The sequence below is a fragment of the Eupeodes corollae genome, chromosome 1 (assembly GCF_945859685.1).
Source record: "Eupeodes corollae chromosome 1, idEupCoro1.1, whole genome shotgun sequence".
Lineage (NCBI taxonomy): Eukaryota > Metazoa > Arthropoda > Insecta > Diptera > Syrphidae > Eupeodes > Eupeodes corollae.
In genome coordinates this window covers 225,839,624-225,860,460 of record NC_079147.1, presented here as the reverse complement: position 1 = coordinate 225,860,460, position 20,837 = coordinate 225,839,624, and the positions used below count along the sequence as shown (strand labels likewise).

General features: G+C 32.6%; 1 protein-coding gene and 1 long non-coding RNA gene across 3 annotated transcripts; both read left to right on the top strand.

The window, feature by feature from the left end:
• Positions 1-1,410: 1,410 nt before the first annotated feature.
• On the top strand, positions 1,411-19,764 carry LOC129943081 (interferon regulatory factor 2-binding protein-like A). Of its 2 annotated transcripts, none has more exons than XM_056052300.1 (4): positions 1,411-3,035; positions 17,723-17,995; positions 18,068-18,477; positions 18,651-19,764. In XM_056052300.1, exons 1-4 carry the CDS (start codon positions 2,279-2,281, stop codon positions 18,789-18,791), a joined length of 1,581 nt encoding a protein of 526 aa, XP_055908275.1. In that variant the 5' UTR covers positions 1,411-2,278; the 3' UTR covers positions 18,792-19,764. The 2 variants fall into 2 exon arrangements, with proteins under 2 accessions (XP_055908275.1, XP_055908276.1); XM_056052301.1 differs by having other exon boundaries at positions 1,412-3,026.
• Positions 10,745-11,260, top strand: LOC129943082 (uncharacterized). Its single transcript, XR_008781160.1, has 2 exons — positions 10,745-11,037; positions 11,150-11,260. It is a non-coding gene; the product is annotated as an uncharacterized LOC129943082 (long non-coding RNA).
• Positions 19,765-20,837: the final 1,073 nt, after the last annotated feature.

Below are 20,837 nucleotides of genomic sequence, written 5' to 3'. Positions count from 1 at the left end.
TTCAGACTTAAATTCTTTATTCAATGTTGTTTTCAATATTCCACACAAAGCACCTTCTTCCCTAGAAAAAAATCGAACACATTTTAATCCACTTACATTACTGGTCATTTATAACGTTTATGAAAATATCTTTTGCAATTCATCTGTGTCTTACGAATTTTTTTTTTATTTTAAAAAAACGTAGAAACAGTTGTTCCGTTAGCGTACCCTACTAAAACAGGCCAATTTTACGAAAAAATACGTAATTTAACCAAATCCTGTTCGCGTACTCAAAAATGTCGTAGTTTTTCGTAAAAGAGGGCGTTCACGAGAGAGTAAAATATTTCCCTAACCTACAAACTTTATCCCAAGAAATTTCTTTGGGCTGATTTGTGAAGATTGTCTAATTTGATAAAAATTCAAATAAATTAAATAAATTGCTCGCTTTTGCTGTCATAAAATTTAAAAACAAATTTTCAAAGAACAGCAACAAGGCAGTAATTTTGTGTGAAATTTTTTTTGTTTTTCCGTTAGCTTACTTTTTTGTAGTTTTTTTTTTTGGTGGGAGAATTTTACCCCTACCCTTTAAAATATCTCTTTTTACGAATTTTAGTGCAGAAAGTACGCGAACGGACCTAAAATGTACTCAGTTTGATATTTTAAACGAGACAATAATTAGTCTATTCACCTTACCTGACTCTCAGTGCTTGAAGCGTTTTTCCGCTGCTGATCATCAAGTTCATTGTAGAATGTCAAAACTCATCAGAATTCTCAGTCTTTCTTTCTTCGAAAAATATGTGCATAAGTCGAATGCTATTTAATCTTATTTCTTGTTACTGTAAAAGGAAAATGGCAAGTAAATTGAAAAATACCAAATAGTGACAGCTTTGTGCTCGGTTTTATATCCCTACAAAATCTGAGGCTCATAACACACTTTGTTCAGAAATTGTTCAGAGAAAGCAAGATATGCTCAACGTTCGAACTCTGTTTAAACCCGTTTTCTGAGCTAAAAAAGAAAAGCAAATCATGCTACCAAGTTAATTAATTCGTAAAGAAAATAAACCAATTTCGGATTTTACAATAAATTGAAAATATTAAATGACGTATACTGGAATGTCTTTTTCAGTTACTTCCTAGATAGATATGAAAACATAGGGTGTATTACATCCTGTCCCGTGCACTTACAAGCTACATCTCACGAGTTCGCTCTATACACCACTCTCGGCTCGACTCAGTGGCAAATGCTAGGAATTCTTTTTGAACAGCACGACGAAACGACCACACCACTACTACTACACAACTCGCCTCGCGTATAAACATAATTTTGTAGGTATTGGTTTTTCATCGCCCATATTTTTCATTACTTTCAATGTGTGCGAGTTGTTGGTCGTCTGATTCATGTTTCGGTGACTTCAAGAATGTTATTTTGCCGCAGACAATTTTCTGAGTTCGGTAGGAAGGAGCGTACGTTTTTAGCGCGCTGCACGCCCAGACAGAAATTAGGAACAAGTTCATCATAAATTTAAAGAAACAGAAAGAACAAATCGAAAAAACCAACGTTCATTCTTTTTTTTAAAGGAATCTCTAGACAAGAATTTTCCAATTGGATATTTCTTTCAACACACAAACCTATATGTATACATCTGTTTTACATATATAATTTTCACTGTGGATTAATAATAATAATAATAAAATAATCTGTGAAATTCAAATTCAAATTCGCGCGCGGTCTTTGAAAGCAGAAAAAAGAATATTTAAAAATAATCATAGATAGATAATTCAATCTAATTATAACCAACCTGGCCTGAATGATTAGAGATTGATTTATCTCATTTTATTCAGTGAAAAGGCAATTGGTGTGAATTCTGAATTGAGAATTTGTTATTCAAGTGTTTTTGTGTTGTGCTTTATTCTGCTCTGCTTTGGTCAAAGAAACAAAAGTTACACGACAACAACCAAAAAAATAAAACGGAAGTTTGTGTATTCTCGTTTTCTATCAATAAATTGATAATATTACTATCTCCAAGCCCAAGTGATAACGATAACGGCATCAAGAGTATAACAAAAAATAAAGGAAATAATGTAGTGTGAATTAAAAGAGTCCTTAGTTGAATATACCTATATATATGTACCAAGATGCAACAACAGAGAAAATAAAAGATTGCTCAAGTGTAGTGAATTTGGTTTTTGTACAATCGCCTTGTATAGAGGGAGAAGCTATTTTTTTTTTTGAAAATTTGAACGACTAACCGTCAAAATAGATCGCGATCACGTCGGAAGTTCCGCCCGGTTTGTCAGGATGTCGCTGCAAACAAAACGACAACACTGCTACCTGTGCGACTTGCCGCGTATGCCGTGGGCAATGATTAACGATTTTTCGGAGGCCGTATGTCGTGGTTGCGTCAATTATGAAGGTGCCGATCGTATCGAATTGGTTTTGGACGCGGCGCGACAAATGAAACGCTTGCACCAAGCAGCCAAACGCAGTCATGAGAATGGCGAGGTTGTCCAACAACAACAACAACAGCAACATCGGAATAGTGGTGGAGGTGGTGGTGTGGCCGTCGGCAATGCCGGACCTCAACAACACCATCATGCATACACAACACAACGGATAGGCCCACCGCCACCGCAACCCACTTTAATGGATTTTCCTGTAAAAATTGAATCGCACGAAGCAGCAGTTCGTCCAGTTAGGATATCACATATGCCGCCACATCACATGACAATGCCAAATCGTGCTGCGGTGGCTGCAGCGGCGGCTGCTGCTTCTGGCAACGGACCACCAATTCCACCTTCTTTGTCAGTTAATTTAAAAAGACCACCGCCAGACGATGACGACGGACATGGTCATAATGACGCGCCCAGCGGTATAAAACGCAGTGCATCGGGTGCGGATGATTCGCCGTCGGGTGGACGACCACCGCTAACTAGAGGCGAATCATTGCCTGCAGTGTCATTTGTCCAAGATCGACAACAAGGATTACGCGATAAACATCAACCCGTTAGGGCGCCGTCCTTTGATTCAACTACTTTTAAGCCAGGCGGTAAGTTTTGTTAGTACCTATTTTTTATTTTTATAATTTTAATTGTTGCTTATACCTACCTATGCCTTATTTTTTTTTTGAAAGAGTTTAAATTTATTTATATATTTATTTTTATATTTAGTTTGAATTCTTGTAAGTAGGTATTTATTTATGTAGAATTGAATTACTTAAGGACTTAATTTGTATTTATTGCTAAACAGTCGTTGATAACTTTTATGAAAAAATAGGTAACGTAAACTTTAGTAGGAACCTAATCTACCTACATTAAAATATTTCAATATTCGATAATTAAGTAGCTAAGTGAGGTAGAGAAACCTGAGGATAGCTTAGTAATATGATCGTCCCAAATAGTTTCTTGAGTGCAAATAAATAAAAACAAACAACAAGTTTGAATGAAAGCTTAAGAGATGGCAGATCGAAAATTTTGTACCATTCCAAGGTACCTAGAAAATTATTTAAAATAACAATCATTTTATAAATTATTAAATATATACCTCCCAGGAACTCTATTGGTACCTACCTCTTTATAATTTTATTTTCTTTAAGTTGTGTTAAAAAACAGTGAGTGAATACATGACTACCTATTAAAAATAGAGGTAATTTAAGTTTAATTGGCTGCTTAAAGCTTTCCAATCTTTTATGTTTTAATTTTTCAAACTTTATTAATTGGTTTGGACTAAAATAACTTAAATAAAGTGACACTGATATCTAAAACCTACCTTACAAATAAAAAGAATTTATGAAATGTGTATCGACCAAAGAGGTTTGTTGACCTTTAAACGATTTATATACCTACATAGTTCTTTGTTGTTGTTAACTGTTTCTTAACTTGTTTATGAAAAAAAAAACAAGAATTCTTAGATTTGTGGACAGGTATCGGTGTTAGTGGACGCGAGTGTATAGAAAATGTAGTAAAGAGGTAGGTAGATCACAGTTAACAGTATAAGTACCTAATGCTTTAAAAAAGAATGAAAGAGCATAGAATGTTGCTAGTTGTTTTGACAATCGTATCTATAATTAGCAAGTTTACGATTTTTAAGTTTTTTCTACTAGATATATATCTACCCGTGGCATGATGGTTAGTGCGTTGGACTGTCATGCGATAGGTCTTGGGTTCGATCTGTGCCTGTGCCACCTAAAGTTTTATTCACGGGTATACTGCTTCTTGCGAGTAATTGACAAATTTTCCAAGAGTAATTCTTGTATGGAAAAAGTGCTTTCTCAAATTAGCCGTTTGGATTCGGCATATAAACTGTAGGTCCAATCCATCCCTGCAATTACTCGCACACAGGAATGTTTGAAAGTTGTAAGTCACTAGGCCCTGGTTCTTTACGGACTGTTGCGCCAGCTAATTTATATTTTTTATTTATCTATCTACGTGAACTACCTTTAAAGCCTATCTAAAACTACTTGGTAATAATAAGTAGTAAGATGCTCTTGAAATTAGCTTAGCCTACAGAGAGCTTATGGAACTATAAAAGTTACTCTATTAACTCATAGTTGATAACTTTCAAAACGTAGAATTTTAACAGCCAAGAAAATGTTAAGTAATCTTTTGAAACCTGCTTAATTTCTTGATGAATAAAAGGTTTGAAAGGAGATGTCGGTGCAAATTGGATTTGAATTCCTAAATATTGTAATGACCGGGAAAGATAGAATGTGATAAACAATTCCACATTCGGAAATACGGTGAAAGAACAAATATATGCAACTGAGAGCACGACAGAAGTTAAGCTCGAAAGTATACTTATGATTTGTCTGGAGGCTTGAGTATTTCGGCTAATTTGCTTAAGGAATGCAACTAGATTTTTCTTAAGAGCAAAATCTATTAATATAACGGTAAAAAAGTGTGAAACAAGAAACTTTATGAACGACGGTGTTGAAGCGAACATTAATGATTTAACGATGGTATCATCACTCATCTATTTGAATGCTTTACGTTTAATACTGTTCAAGAGACATAAGTAAGTTGCTGGAGCCCTAGCCCAGAGATGCGAATTATATTCAAACTTTGGACGTGTGTAAGTCTTATAGAAATAGCCAAATCGAAGAGGAAGACACATTTCTTGTATTTCTTCTATTTTTTGGTGACATCACGTATGTGATCCTTCTACAAGATGTGGTTGGTTATTCACATACAGAAAATTTCGAGGTTTTCAATGTCCTTGATGGAAGCGCCACTCGTGAATAGTTGCAAACATGGACAGTTTTGTTTTTACAACACTAGGATAGTAGGTTTTTCCCTAAGGCACATTCTTTCACATCGTATTTAATTTTGAAACCAACATTAAAAATCTATTTTTATAAAATTTAATTGAAATATTAAAATGTTCACATTTGAAAAAGCGACATGAAATTAGTGTTTAGGTCGATGGTTATATCATACGTAATTATTTCTTAAATTTTAAAGTTTCCTTTCCTTTCCGAGTTAAAGTTGTTGAAAATTGTATACCTAGTAGCTTTGTCCTAAAAATCAATACCGAATCATTGATATTTTTCTGAGAGTGGATAGATACAGAAAATATGAATTGCTCAAACATTGGGTAGATAGGTATATCGAAACATATTACATACCTTCATTGTATGTATCTAACAAAAGCAGATAGATAGGTAGGTATACGCAAAAATTGATTTTGAATATTTCTGTGCTCCCAATATCTACACACATCTTTATTTCTTTGTGGATTTTCTAGAATGGGGCAAAACGTCACATGCGCACTTTAAAAAGCCACTACGTCCTCAAGGGGCGGTTAAAAAAAAGCAAAGCAAAACAAAACTGACATCGCCTGCAAAATTATATATGTACCTATACATATCCGTAGTAGTATAATCACATGTTTCTATACCTAAGTTTGTAGGTATAATATCTTTACCTTCTAGCTACTGCGCTTTCTTTCATAAGCTTTTTGTGAGTTTTTTCTTTTTTCTATTCCATTTATCTTTTTTGGTGTGGTGTATTTACTTCACAGTGTATTGGATATTTCTAGACTATACACTTTTCTCATATATTCGCACAAACGGTCATACGAATGAAAGTAAACAAGAGAATAGAGTTTGACCATTGCATCCAAGTTTTTCCATCAACATTTCTCTACCTATCCAACTGCATTACCAACTTCCTTATTCCTGAAAAATTGGAAATTTCTGCGAAACTGTTTTGTTGTGTTGTGTCCGTGCAGTAAATAAGTATACTGGTTTACTGTACTTTGTACGTTTTGAAAAAGGGATGTTGGTAGGTATACAGGAATCTACTTTAGTTGGGTGGTAGGTAGGTTTAGTACTCGTATGAAAACTGCGAACAAAAAGGAGAATGAGATTAAATGGTGTATAATGCTTTGGAATGCAGTTGACTAAAGAACCATTGTATCCTAGTGGAATTCAATTATGTACCGTTAGCTTTTAGCATTGAAGTAATGGGATGAACACAATAAGAAGATAGGAAGGTAGGTGCATTCACTAGAACACAAAATTTGGTTTTATCTTTTCTTAGTTAAGTTACAGGCAGGAATATGGGTTTACCAGGTACAGTTACTTCCAAAATTCATCCTACACTCATATGAAAATATGTAATTAGTAACTTTTAATTTTTAAGATGGCTCAACTTTCCATTACAGCAGTATGAATTTCGCCGCTCGATTTTTTTTATTTGATAAATATGTGCAAATAAATAATAACTGTATCAATTTTAGAGCGAAGAAACATTTATTTCTATTTTAAATTAATTTTCGAAGGTAACATTTTTACATACAAAACACGCAAAAACGGTTGATTTTGACATTTCTTCCATGTTTTTTGTTCAGTGTTGCCATACTTGATTTTTTTGTTGTGGATTTCTTTGATTTTAGTGCTCAAATGCAAGAAGTACTTTGCATATACCCAAAATCGCACCCACACCAAATCCTATAGTGATCCCAAGCAGGGGAGTTGCAGTTCCTTAAACTTAAACTTGTTTTAGGCACAAAAAATGAAATGCAAAAAAAGTAAGGTTAAGTCCGAAAAAGAAATTATTTATTTTTATATCTTAAAGGTAATTTTTAAAATATGTTCTATTGAGACCCCTTACTAACTGTGAACAAAAAAAAAAAAACAGAATTAAATTCGTGCTGCGGTAATGGAAAGTCGCCCCTTAAAGATGTGACGTTTTTGACAATTTCTTTTTACTTTCCATTATTCATTACATAAAAATTAACTTATTTGGGGTTGAGGGAAGGCAAATTGTTTGGAGAAAGCCCAATATGCAATTAAGTTGAAAGGCCACCATTAAATTCATTTGCACAATTATGGACAAAAGGAAATTTCTGGATATTCTTAAAATAAATATGCGTAATACCTATATTCATAGAAAAACTTAATTCACAAGCAACATTTTACTTTCAACAAGAAAACGATCCGAAACACGTGAAAATCGTTTGTTGTTAAGGAATGGATTCCTTACATTGCCATAAACTAGCTCAAAACCCTTCTTCAGTATTCGGACTTAAATTTGATTGAGTATTTATGAAAAAAAAAAATCAAGCCAAGGCTCCAGAAATGAAACCAAAGCCACAAATATTCATTGAAAGCCAATGAAACCCCAGTCTTTCCAAAAAATCTTGTCGAATTGATACCGTGGTGATTGCCGGCATTTTACCCCAATTCAAAATTTCTTCTTACTTTGACCTCCAAGCGTATGCTTAATTTTGTGCCATGTATTTGAAGAATTTTTGAGTTTTTAACTGTAATTCTGTTTTTTGTAATTTGTTTTAACAGTATGTACCTATCACAGAAAATATAAAAATAAATCAAAATTTTAAACAAAAATCAGAAAAAAAAACATTTTATTGCATTAACTTTAAACAGCAAAGCAGTTTTTTCTTGTGGGTGAACTTTCAATAATGAGAGTAACTGTAGGTTATATAGAGACATCTAGTTGTGGTGTTTTTAAATACCAGTAAACTTTGATCTGTCAAATCTAACTGCATATTTACTTATTTTATTCATTAGTACTTTTTTGTTTATATATCTTTTTATTTTTTAAATAAGTATTTATAAAGATATAATGAGATTTTCTCATTTGTTGGTCCTTGTTTAGTATTAATCTTTTGAAACAAATCAATTCAACTTTGTACATACGTTCCAATCAATTTTATAATGGTTTGTTAAAATAAATGAATACCCTTTAGAATTGATTAAAAAGATACGAAACAGTATCGTCTCTCTTTATCTCATGAAGAAAATAGTTAAAGTAATAAATGTTTCTTAATTTTAAAAAAGTTCAACCACTAGAGTGCAGTTCACTCTTGTACACTATTTTGAACGTACTGTCAAGTATAGATTCTTTTTTCATCAGCACATCAAGAATATGGAATGCTGTACAATTTAATTTACTAAAAATGACCCTCATTAAGATATTTTAACTTTAAGATAGATCTGAATTCCTGTCTACTCTTAAATCATTCCCTATTATATAAATACGCGTATTGTGTTTAAACTTTAAAAGAATTAACCCATTTTAAAACCAAGATGCTTTAATTTTGTCAATTTTATTTTGGCTGTAATTACTTATGTACTTAGTTAAGGTATCGCTACAGTCCTGTGTGAAATAGGGCCTCACCACACAAACTTCTCCATCTAGATCGGTCCCTAGCTATTTGTCTCCAGTTTCGCGCTTCAAGTTGGGTGAGGTTACTTTCTACTTATGCGGGCCACCTGATTCGCGTTCTTCCTCTACTGTGCTGTCCTAAAATGTAATTACAATATTAAGCTAAGTTTAGCATGTGCTAACTATTTAACTGTAAATACTAAAAGAGGCAAAAAAATCCCCACTACTAGTTTTTCAGGAATAGGTACTCTATTTTGTATGAGTGGATTGCAATAGTAATCCACGCTACGACTGCAGGGTTAAATGTAGTGATAAACTCTTTTGTGTGCGCCAATTTTTGACAGCAACAAAGGATTACAAAAGAAAATATACTACTTAATACTGGTTTCCTAAATCAAGTGCAGGTTTTATAGACCTCGGATATTTAAGAAATATAATAGGATTTTTCTATCCTGCAACGCTGGTTCTTAAAAGTTTGGTTGACATTGTACTAAAGCTCCAGAAAATATTTATTTATTATTAAAAAGTTTTTGTTGTGCAAACAGTTTTTATTTAAGTGATAAAACATAAGGACATCATATTTTCAAAGGTGAGCAGTTATTAAGATTTGCATTTATATAAGTGAAAACCAACACTCAAAAAAATGAAGAAGAACTTCACCAAGGAAAATCAATGTAAACAACACTAATTCTGAGAACAAAGGCAGCAATAATAATAATAATAAATGCACTCACCCACAATGGCCGGTGTTAAAAAGACCGTTTTCTGCACCCCCTCTAAAAATATTGGCTGTAAAGTTTAAAAATTGGACACTGATTTAGACGTTTTACAATCAGCTGCTCGTTAAAGACACAACAATTGAAAATAAAATTAATCGTTCAGTATTTTATAACAATGAGTGAATGAACGCACTCATTTTGATTGTATTTATGTAAATGTCATTAATGTGACAGTTCCTTATTTCTTAGCTTTTTAGTGCAATTTTTCATTCACAAAGCTTGTTGACTACGTTGTGACTACATTCATGAATACGACCAATCTTTTCTCTATACCTAACCTGTCTTACCAAATTGTTTTAATCATCCAGAGCAGGTTCAATTTTAATCCATTTTATTCACCACTTTAGTTTCAAAATTTAACAATGGCAGATACTCTTGGATGTCAATGGCTGCGTTCAATCTCAGGCAGATTGGGTATCCGGATACCTTTTTGTTAGTGTTTTACGTGTAAATAACAGCTGATTAAAAACAAATGAACTGTCAAAAAATGAATCCAAAGATTTCCAAGAATTTTTGGGGTATGTATGTATCTGACAGAACAGTTGATTCAACACATGGCTGAATTTCAAGAAACTTGATTTCAGCTTTTTGTATTTGTTGGTAAACAAAAAGATACAAAATGTTTGTTGAAGTTGTATTTGAGGATGTTCTGTACATAATAGACCATGAAGAACCTATTTGCTAATTTAAAATAGATTACAGATTAAGGTTATCTCTTATTTATTAAATTGTTACGCACCTATTAATTCATCATCGTTCGACGAATTTTGACTTCGAAGCTGAAATGTTTCTCTGCTTTTTGTGAACAGCTGAAAATTGTTTTCAGCCGCCTCGTTCAACAAGGTATCTAAAAATCCACTTATTCAAGATACCCTATCCAACCCAAGATTGAACGCAGCCATTGAGATAAAATTATAAGACGTCAAAAGATGACGTCTTAAAAAAGCGTTATGTGACAACAGCGTTTTGAAGCAATTTTAACAAATCATAGAAACTTAGGAAACTTATCTAGGTATCTAAATTTACAACAACACAGAATTATGTACATAATTAAAAAAACCCTTTGTTCAGAAAAGTAAAAACGTAGACGACCAAATTATTACGACGATCTTCTTTAATGAAGAAACTTTTTTCCATTTATTGAGTCATAGTCATTCGGTCGTACGTGTACTCCACAGTACACTGTACAATATACATATATACATAACATGGCTACATGCATGTATTATGTATTAAACATATACATATGTAAATATATATATATGTATATGTATGTATGTATGATTGTTTATTTTATAAAAGCTTGGATGTATTAAAATTCGCAGCTGTTTATGTCGTCGTAGTTGGCTGACGATAACAACAACAACAGAAACAGCAACGACGACGACGCCGCCAACACGGCCGACAACGTCAAAGTCGTCGTTGTCGGTTCGGTTCGGTTGGCTTGGTGGCGGTGGGTTGGGATGGTTGTTGGTTGTTTGTCGTAGACTAACAGAATAGCATAGCGGAATGGATGGATGGATGGATGTAGTAAGAAAAAGAGGGTAAAATAAAGTGTCACGATTCACAATTCAAACGTCATCTGCCCTTGAACTTCAAAGATGAACGTTCTTAGTGGTTAAGTGCATATTTATACCTACTAGGAAGGTAGGTAGGTAGTTGGTAGAGTTGTTTAAGAGTCATTGTTGAAGTTTCATATAAAACTGTCTTTTTCAATACTGTTTTGTTTTTATTTAACTAAATAATTTATTCAAACTATTTAGGTACCTATACTGGGAATTTCAGGCTTAAAGGACCATTTGAATTTGTTTTTTAGTTAAAATAAAACTAAATGGATTTTATTAAAAAAAATAAATAAAACAAATAAATTCTTAGGAGGCTTTTGTTTTTCTTTATAATAGATATCGATATCTACGTATTATACCTGGGTATTTACGCGCATGCACTTATTTAAGCGACCTACCTAGGTAGGTACCTACCTTTAATATTTAAAAGTTTATGTTTTAAAGGTAGATACACACTTATTTATATGTTCTTTTCTACCTTAGGTACCTACATACACGCCAAAGAGTAAGCATTAACTAGGTATAAATAAGCTCATTCTACCTTTTAGTGACATACCTTCCTGTCATCCTAGTTATTGATTTAGGGTATCTAGGTACTATGAAAGTTCAATGATTCAAAAGATCTATAGAATTGTAAGTATCTAAAGTTAAACTCACATACCTAACTATTGTTATAGCATGTGAGCAGGGCAAGTGGTCACTGAATGGTGCTTGTATGCAGTACCAATGTTGTATAACTATCAACTCGATAAAATGTGTCCAAAACTATTGAAATTTTGAACAAAAGTCATTTTATCGCATTATTGGGGTTCTGTCACTTTGACAATCGATAATTTTATCGAATAAAGCGATATGGAATGAAAATCGCTGACTGAAAAGACGAAAACTTTGTCATCAAACGTCAAAAATCATACCCAAAGCAGGATAAAGAACACAATGAACATGTCATGTCGAAAGCAAAAAAACCAAGAAAAATAATAAATAATTAATTACGAAACTTTATTGATTATTTTGCAAACTTCGGTTACAATCCGGGACATCCAAAGTTAGCTAATTGTTGCTGGGGAGTTCTTTGTCCTTTGTCCTTTTGCTAAGTCCTAGATGCACCCTGACTTATACGTGGACGCATTTCTTGAACTCAATCGTTCTTTCGGCATTTCGAATGGGCAAGTTTGTTCGTATGCGTTTCTTATTTAGTCGCGGTTGTTGGTCTATTCACACTTTCTTTTTCGATTTTGTTGTGACAGGAGATTGACAATTTAATATCGCCTTCCAGTGTATATTCCAGTCAGAATAGTTTAAGAATTGAACTAAACGCTTTCAGTTACAGAAACTTACATTTTTTCGCGTTTTTCTTCAGTTTTTAATGATGCGACCGTATGAGTTATAAAACATGGGTACAGGTAAAGCAGTATTCTGATGAGCGCGACCAACGAACGACGAATTAATTTCAAAATATACATAAGTTTGAAGACATATTTTCACACAAATTCTTAACAAAGTATGATGCATACTTTTACTTTTCAATTTCATATATTAATAAATTTAAGAAAATAAACTTAAAAAAATATAGTTGATGCGAACTGTCAAACTTTATTCACGTTCCACATTATCCACAATCGCAACGAATAAAATATTCGCGCGTACTTAACCTAAAAAAAATCATTCTTGTTTTGGTGGTAAATGGTATCGGCTGTGCATCCAAGTTGGTCTTTACCAAGCTCAAAATGTATGCAAATGATTCCTTTGACATCCTGAAATATGTAAAAAACTTTTCAGGATATTTTTCTTATTAAGGAAACATATTCTCCTTCAATTTTCCGATTTGCATTAAATTTATGCACATGAAATCTACAAGGACACCAAAATTTTTTTTAAACATTTATAGGTAGCTTCGACCGCATTTTCTCAATCGTTTGTTTTCAAGCAAAACACAATAATGATAAAAAAAAACAATTGTCAAAGTCAAACTTCATTCGCGATGAATTAAAAACTCAAATGTGAAAGAAATGTCAAAATCGACGAATATTCGTTCATTCGTTGGTCGTGCTCATGTGAATAGTGCTTAACGTAAGTATTCGTTATATTGGAAGATGTATTTAAAACGTATAACGGTTTACGTAATGCGATAAATAATTTTCTGAAATCCACACGTCAAAATTTTCCTATTTTAGCCATGTATGTAGGTCCCTACATATTTTTACTGATTACAAAATAAAACAAAATCAAGTTTTTACTAAATTTTTAAAATCTTGTGTTTTGGTTTAATAGATAATACCTTGTGCGTTCTTTTCTAGTTGGTTAACTATTGTTATGTCAAAAAAAAATGTTGAAAAGTCATTGCTGCGACTTCTCGAAATTTGTTAGAATCGTTAAGGAACGACTCTTGTAGGAAATGGTGTCACAGCAAAATGAACAACGAAAGAAAAATGGTAGCTTCCTTAACATTGACAGTTCAACACTTATAACTCATCTTCTGAGTTGAGTTGGCAATTCGTAACTATTTGTCTTGACACTTAAACAATGACTTTGGGAACGTTGTGATGACGTCATATTGTTTACAATCGCAACAATCTTGATATTCAGAAACAAGTTTATTTTGAAAAGGAACAGGTCATTTAGACTTGCTTATTTAGGAACACATAAGGCCCTATTTACATACCTGTTTAGATAAGTTCTGCTTTATTTTTCAGTTTCCGTTTGTTCTTTGCATCATCTGTACCTAATAGTTTCGCAAATACCTTAGAAAATAGATAGGTATGTACATACCTATAACCCACTAGATGGGTTGGTTACGTAGATACATACCCCAACTAAGTATAGGTAACTGCTTTAACTATACCTACATAGATCTAGATAGATACATATATCTAAAAAGTATTCTTAAAAAGCTTTCTCGGCTCGACTCGACGTCGACGATGACTACGTTGCAAATTTTCTCTAAAAAAAAAAAATAAAAACGAACATGGAATGTCAAACACCAACACACTATCGTTTACACGTAACCTGTTTTTCATTCTATTCGCAAATGCACTTGACACAGTAGGTTGCAACTGTATTTGTAGGTGTTGTAATTTTATCATGCGCCTTTCTATTTACACGCTGCAATTAAAAAACTAGTTTTATTTCTCAAATATGTACACAATTCCACAACTACATGCAAACACACGACAAAATAATCACACAAATACTGATGTAAAATTTACGCAGCTGCTGATGGAAAGAAAAAGGCGTTCGTTCACATTCAAAAGTTAAACAACCTAAAATTAAAAAAAAAAACACATACACATCTAAAAAAACACACACATACACAGGCATACAACAAACACACTATATACTGACAACAATACATATTTATAGATATGTACTATCTTTTAGTGGCGCAAAAATGACGTATGTCCTATAGTAGCAGTAGGTAGGTAGCCCAACTCAACTGACAACTTGACTCGTTGTCGTCGTCTTCGTCGCGGTAGGCTTCGCTATTCAGAATCGGAATATTATGAATACAGCACTGCCTACAAGATACAGCTACAACAGAGAGTCAGAGAGGCCAGATGTGCACAAAAGGGAACCCGAAAAACCAGTTTGTTGGTAGTGCCTTTGTTTGTTTCTTGTTGTTTTGTTATTTCGTTCATTCTACGCTGTTTCGTTTTTATTTCGTCATGAAAATTTTACGAATTGAATACACAAGAGAGACGTCGTCGTCTTCGTCGTCGCTACCAATACGGAGCGCAGAGGGTGACTTGTGACTTGACTTGTTTCAGCAAAATTGCAAAACTAGATACCTACCTACCGTCTCCTATCCACATCAATTTGGCATCGCATCGAACATCGAACTTAATGCATTGCAATATTATGTGTCTGGCTATAAGTGAATGCTAGTGTGTGGTGGGGTTAAAAATATAGACATATAATTTTTGTGAGGTACAAGTTGAAATATATATATACGGAGGTAGGTACATAAGATATGAAGATAGTAGGAGTAGTTACTAGGTACCTACAAGTTTTACAGTATGTACAAAAAGAAACCTATCTACCGGGTATACCTACTAAACAATATCGAATCACGTCAAAAGTTTTAAATTTTTGACGAAAAGTTTAATCGTCATTTGATTCGTGGTTTCAAGTTAGTAGCGCTGGCATTTGACACCTGTCAAACTCAGCTGTTATTTGAAGTGTCATCATAGTTAAGTTAACTTGCTACACGCCATCTTCTTCTGTTTTCGAAAATTAGTTTGAGCTATTGGATATCGTATTCGACCAGAAAATCCTAAGCATATTACAGAGACATACGTTAACTTGAGCAGAGTTTCCAGAAATGTTGAGGATTTACGTTTTCATGTTGTTAATCCTAAGCCCAAAATATTGTTTGCTTCGCTTTCAAGATTTTTCGCCATCTGGTGGCGATACATGTGAAAGCAAGCAAACATCGTTGACCAGAAGACTTTTTATCAAAAAAAACTAAGCACTCAAGCCATCAGTAAATTGTGGATACTCACGGTCGTGTAATTTCACGGTTTTAGCGAACTTAGTCAGCCAGCTACTTGACAGTATTTTTGACAATAATCAATGAATCAAAAACAATCAAGTTGTGGCTGAGAAATCGCCCAAAATTGCTTAAATATTACATTATAGGGATTGCATTCCGTAAAATTTCTCCAGGCGGCCATATGAATGCTCAAAACTTTGAAATTTTTTTTAATTAGATAATTTTCTATTTCTTATATTTTTTGCTGAAACAGGGAATCTTGAAAAAAAAACTAAACTAACAATGGTTGCAGTTCACGACAGAATTACAATACAAATATATATAGTGTTCTTTTTGCGCAGTTATTTTGTTTCATAAGTTATAAAATTAGTAATCATAAATTATAGCATTTTCTTGATATTTGGTATCACGGGTCAAAAACTTGTTTAATGTCAAAATCATTGTTAGATAAATAAAAGCTCTGTAACTTGCAAGTAATAGCCATCTTTAGTTTTCATCGTTGAAACCTATGATTGAAAATTCTTTGACAGGTCTTGATGGAAATCCAGAATAACCTTTTTATCTGACAGACATGTGTCATTATATTTACATAAAATCAAAAGACAATTCAGTGGACTGAACCGGTTTTTTCTTGACATTAAAGATTAGCTGTTAAGGAAAATAAATTTCTGTCAGTTTTCGGATTTTGCAATAAGGACTTGATAAACTTTTAAAACCACATGCCGTCTAAGATTCTTATTCCAATTTAGGCCAAAATAATAGGTAACCAGCAAACCACCTTCTAAACCGAAATGGGTTGAATGATAAAGGAATAACAAAAATTATTAAATGTTGTACTTTAAGTAATGGCTTAAAACTTTTGCAGTTAGGTTAATGTTCTTAATTTTTCAATAACAAAAATTACTCCATCTATGCAACGTTAATTTTAAAACATATGACTTACAGGTTGCTATTTTAAATTAAAGTACATACATAGATAATTATATGTTCTAAAAGTTATTTCGAGTGTAGCTGTTTTTATAAACTGCGTTGCGTATGAAACTTCTTCGGAAGCTCTTATTTAATCTTAACTTGTCATGAACATATTGACATTTTTAGTAAGAAACCAAAATTTAACATGGAACACAATACTAAATATGTATTCATTCACATTTATTATTTCTTGTTAATGATCTCACGTTTTTTCAACGTGAATAAATATCACAATGACATTTAAATCTGTAGAACTGTACAAATAGAGTTTCTTAAACAGAATTAAAAAAAAAAGCCTCTTACCTAGAAGATAACCTGAGCAGTCATTGGACAGGTTCAGGCAACACAAGGGACTTCATTTATAGTCAATGTCATTCTTTGAACGTACATTTTGACAAACGCAACTATTTAGTTTTTCAAGTGTCATGAATTTGAAATTCAGAACGTTACTTCACAAACTTCTACTTTAACAAAATTATTGTCTACAAAGCACTCCTCTGTCAAGATACAAGTCAATCACGACTTGTATTTTGTATTGTAAAGAAATATTATTTATTTCTTTTCCAAATTGACAAGGAACCCTTTTACAGAAAGTATTAAATGAAGTTGTTCAGAAAATAAATAAATCGTAGAGTAATAAAGTTCAGCTTTAAGTTGAATGAAAAAACATTATCAACTGTCATTTTGATAGAAGTAGACTTGACTTAATAGTTAGGGAGATTTTTCTTACTTTCCAGTCAACTTTCCATTAAAATTGCCTTAATTGGAATTTAGTTTTTTGGTAGCTGGCCAATCAGATACCAGACTTTCAAGTCCCTTATGTCGCCTGAACCTGGCCATTGGTGAGGTTCTAGAACTATATAGACTTGTAGGAAAAATTGATTAGGTAGGTAGAAAGTTCTACATAATTGGGTTATTATTGTAGTTTATTACTTTTTTAGTTTTAATAATTAAGACTTTAGTTTGAATACAAAAATTGCATGAGTTTTGATTCAATTCTGATTTGATTTAACTTACAATTAAACATTAAATTAGAGATGTGTGCAGATTTTCATCCTCTTCCACTCCACAACACCAAACCACAACCAATTCCTGAAGTGGCAATTTTATTTATAAAGTTTTTTTAATTTTAAAAATTTAAAAGAATAACACCAAAGGTTCCTGCTTATTAGGTTTTTCTTTTATATAATTTATGTAAACTGGGGACAATTTTGATTGTTCTATTACAGTTCTTTTTCATTCCTATATTTCAAAAAGAAAAAAATGTTTTTCGTTTACACAAAAATACCAATGGTGATTTTCAATTTTAGTTTATCCAACAATGCCACATCCGCCTGTGTCGCTGGGTAATTCAACGCCACCAGCATTACCAACATCACAACCACAATCAATACCACCACCACCTCTGCCACAATTAACATCTGCCTCTTCAGTCACTCAATTAGCTCAAAGTCCGATGGCTAATTTAATGTCAATTACAGAGACATTACCTCCGGGAAGCCCTCGAAATGGCCCAAGCCCACCAGGACCACCACCACCGAGGACAGCGTCAAGAGGCAGTCAACATTCGCCAAACAGTTCTGGTAAGCCATTTAAAATTTATAAGCCATAAGAAATAATAATATAATATTATTTATTTTTATTTTTTAAAAAAGGATCATCTTCGGGTCGTAGATCATCAGGCTCAAGACATGTTTCCAGCACTACAGTCACAAGCACGGAGGCCCAATCGAATCAGGGGCCTCAAGTTGGACCTGCATCAGTTGGAAGTGGTTCAGTGGGACCAATGCCACCTGGTTCGAATGGTTCGGACAGTGGAAGTGTCGGTGGAGTTAATAATGGTGGCGGCTCAACTGGCAACGGAAACAGTTCCAATGGCGGTGGTCCACCGGGTAATGCAGTACCTACGTCAGCAGCTCAAGCACCAACCTCTGCACAGAATACTACCCTTAAATGTACGTTGTGTCAAGAAAGGCTCGAAGACACTCATTTTGTGCAATGTCCTTCTGTCAATCATCACAAGTTTTGTTTCCCCTGCAGTCGTGAAAGTATTAAAAGGCAAAATGTAAGTAAAATAGAGAAATTATTTTTATATCAAAATGAGTTTGACCTTTGGAAAGTGCTAAAGAGCAAACTTGAGATCGTTTTCATGTCGATCTTTATAACTTATATTTCATAAAAAAATATTAACTAAAGCGAAGTTCATTATTAATATTTAAAACCTTATTTATCCCATAGGGCTCCGGTAACGAAGTCTATTGTCCAAGTGGTGAGCGCTGTCCGCTAGCCAATTCAACAATACCATGGGCATTTATGCAAGGAGAAATTGCGACGATCTTAGGCGAAGAGGTCAAAGTAAAAAAGGAACGTGAATCTTAATGACTCTTTTACTCCAAAAAAGTTAGGAGAATTTTGAAATATTTTAAATAAATGGACAACACCAGCGCCCGCAAAAACAAAAATAATCCAAATTCAAAAGTCCGACAACAGTCGATTTTTTTTACGATTTCAAATCGTGGATATTTTTGTCTTATTTAAAATAAAAAAAAAATAAATAAACACAAAACTTTGGTCAAATCGAGAGAAAGAGTTCGATTATAAAAAGTTGCAAGAAATCCAAAAAAAAGAAAACATTTTAGTCTGGAACGAAAAAGAATATTCAAGCAACTTAAAGTTGGAAACGACTCTATTTCGATTAAAAGAAAACGTCTTTTGTACACGAAACAATTCAAGTTTTTATATGTATATGAAAACACAGTTTTTTGAATACAAATTGATAACATTTTACAACAATTAAAATTTGTTATTGCAAATTAACCGAATGAGTAATATTTAATCAAATATATATATAAACTTAAACAAAACAAAAAAAAACTATATTTAATGAGAAAATTTTGTGATATTGCTACAAACATTAGAGAAAAAAAAAACTAAATAAAAAAATGTGTAATAATATATAAACAAATAAAAAGAAAATAGCAATAACATATTTGGTAGTGAGAATTGTTCGTCTTGTGTTTTTACACAAAATTCGCAAAGATAAGCTTAAACCTCTGAATGTGTGTTTTATAATAATTATTATAACGTATTGTAGTTGTTCAAATCTTATTATTTTTGTATATTTTTATTTTTAATTTTAAATATATTTATGTGTATTGGAATAAGTAAACAAAACCTCAAAGAGGTAGCAAATAAAATCTTAAACGATAAATGTAAAGTGTAAAATTAAAGTGCTAGCAAGATTTTTTGACATGATTATCTTTTTTTTTTGAATTTCGGCGGTAAAATTGAGACGTGCATTTGATTGGCGGGTGGAGTTTTTCCTTATTTTTAAATTGTTAAGTAAACAAAATACACAAAAACAAAAATCAAAACAATGGTTTTCATTGATTGTAAATTTAAATCTCAAATGAATAGTTTTCGGTTTTGATTTTCAAGTTTAGTTTTTTTTTCTAATCCTTTTGATTATATGAATTTAAATTTAAATTAAAAAATACGTTAAAAATTAAAACATCATCTCTTAGAGGAGTGTTGATGATGTCGGCTTTAGACTTTTAGTGTTTTGACTTAAGGAATGGCTTTCAGTAGTTCCGAAGCGTCTTGTGCAAAGAAGCTTTTGCGGGTACAATTGTGCCTGAAAGGAAAAGAAACTAGAGATCACCTTTACACAAGGATATTACTATATGCAAGTCAATGTTTGCTTAGAACAAAATTGTTTTTGAAAGCCTAACTTGCCGGAAATCAGTCTATTGAGTCGAAAGAGATAACACAATGTCGCGATCTTCTTTGAATTTTGCATTATCATAAAAACAAAACATCACAATTCATTTACGCTGCTGTCTCAAGAATCCAACTGAAGTCAACAATAAAAATATAATCCTGACAAAAATCTAATTGCACAAATCTATGTTCATATTTATAGTTTGAGCTTATGGGCTTTTTCGTAAATGATGGCAAAGAAAGAACCTTAAAAAAAAATGAAAACATTAACCTGTTAAATTACGTCAAAAAAGCATAACACTTATCTTAGTTTTATTTTTTTTTTTTTAAAACCTTTTTTGTTCTTCAAATAAAACTTTTAGTTATTAAGATATTTTATTATTGGAAATAATATTAATAAATATTATACATTATACTTTTTCAAACAAAACACACTTGTACAAAGTTGATTTTTTTTGTGTGGAATATTTTTCTAAGTTTTGTTTTTTTTTTAGCAAAAACACAAATAAACAGAAAAAATACATAAAGTATAAATCTTAAAAAAAAGTTGCCTATTTTTGTTTTATTTTATGATTTAATTTGTTTTTGTCAGCCAGTTTATTTGTTAACTCGAGAATAATCCTGTCAGCTGGTGTATTCTCACTCTAAAGTTTCTACGAAAAGACGATTTCTTTTCGAAATTGCGAACAATTTATACACAGAATC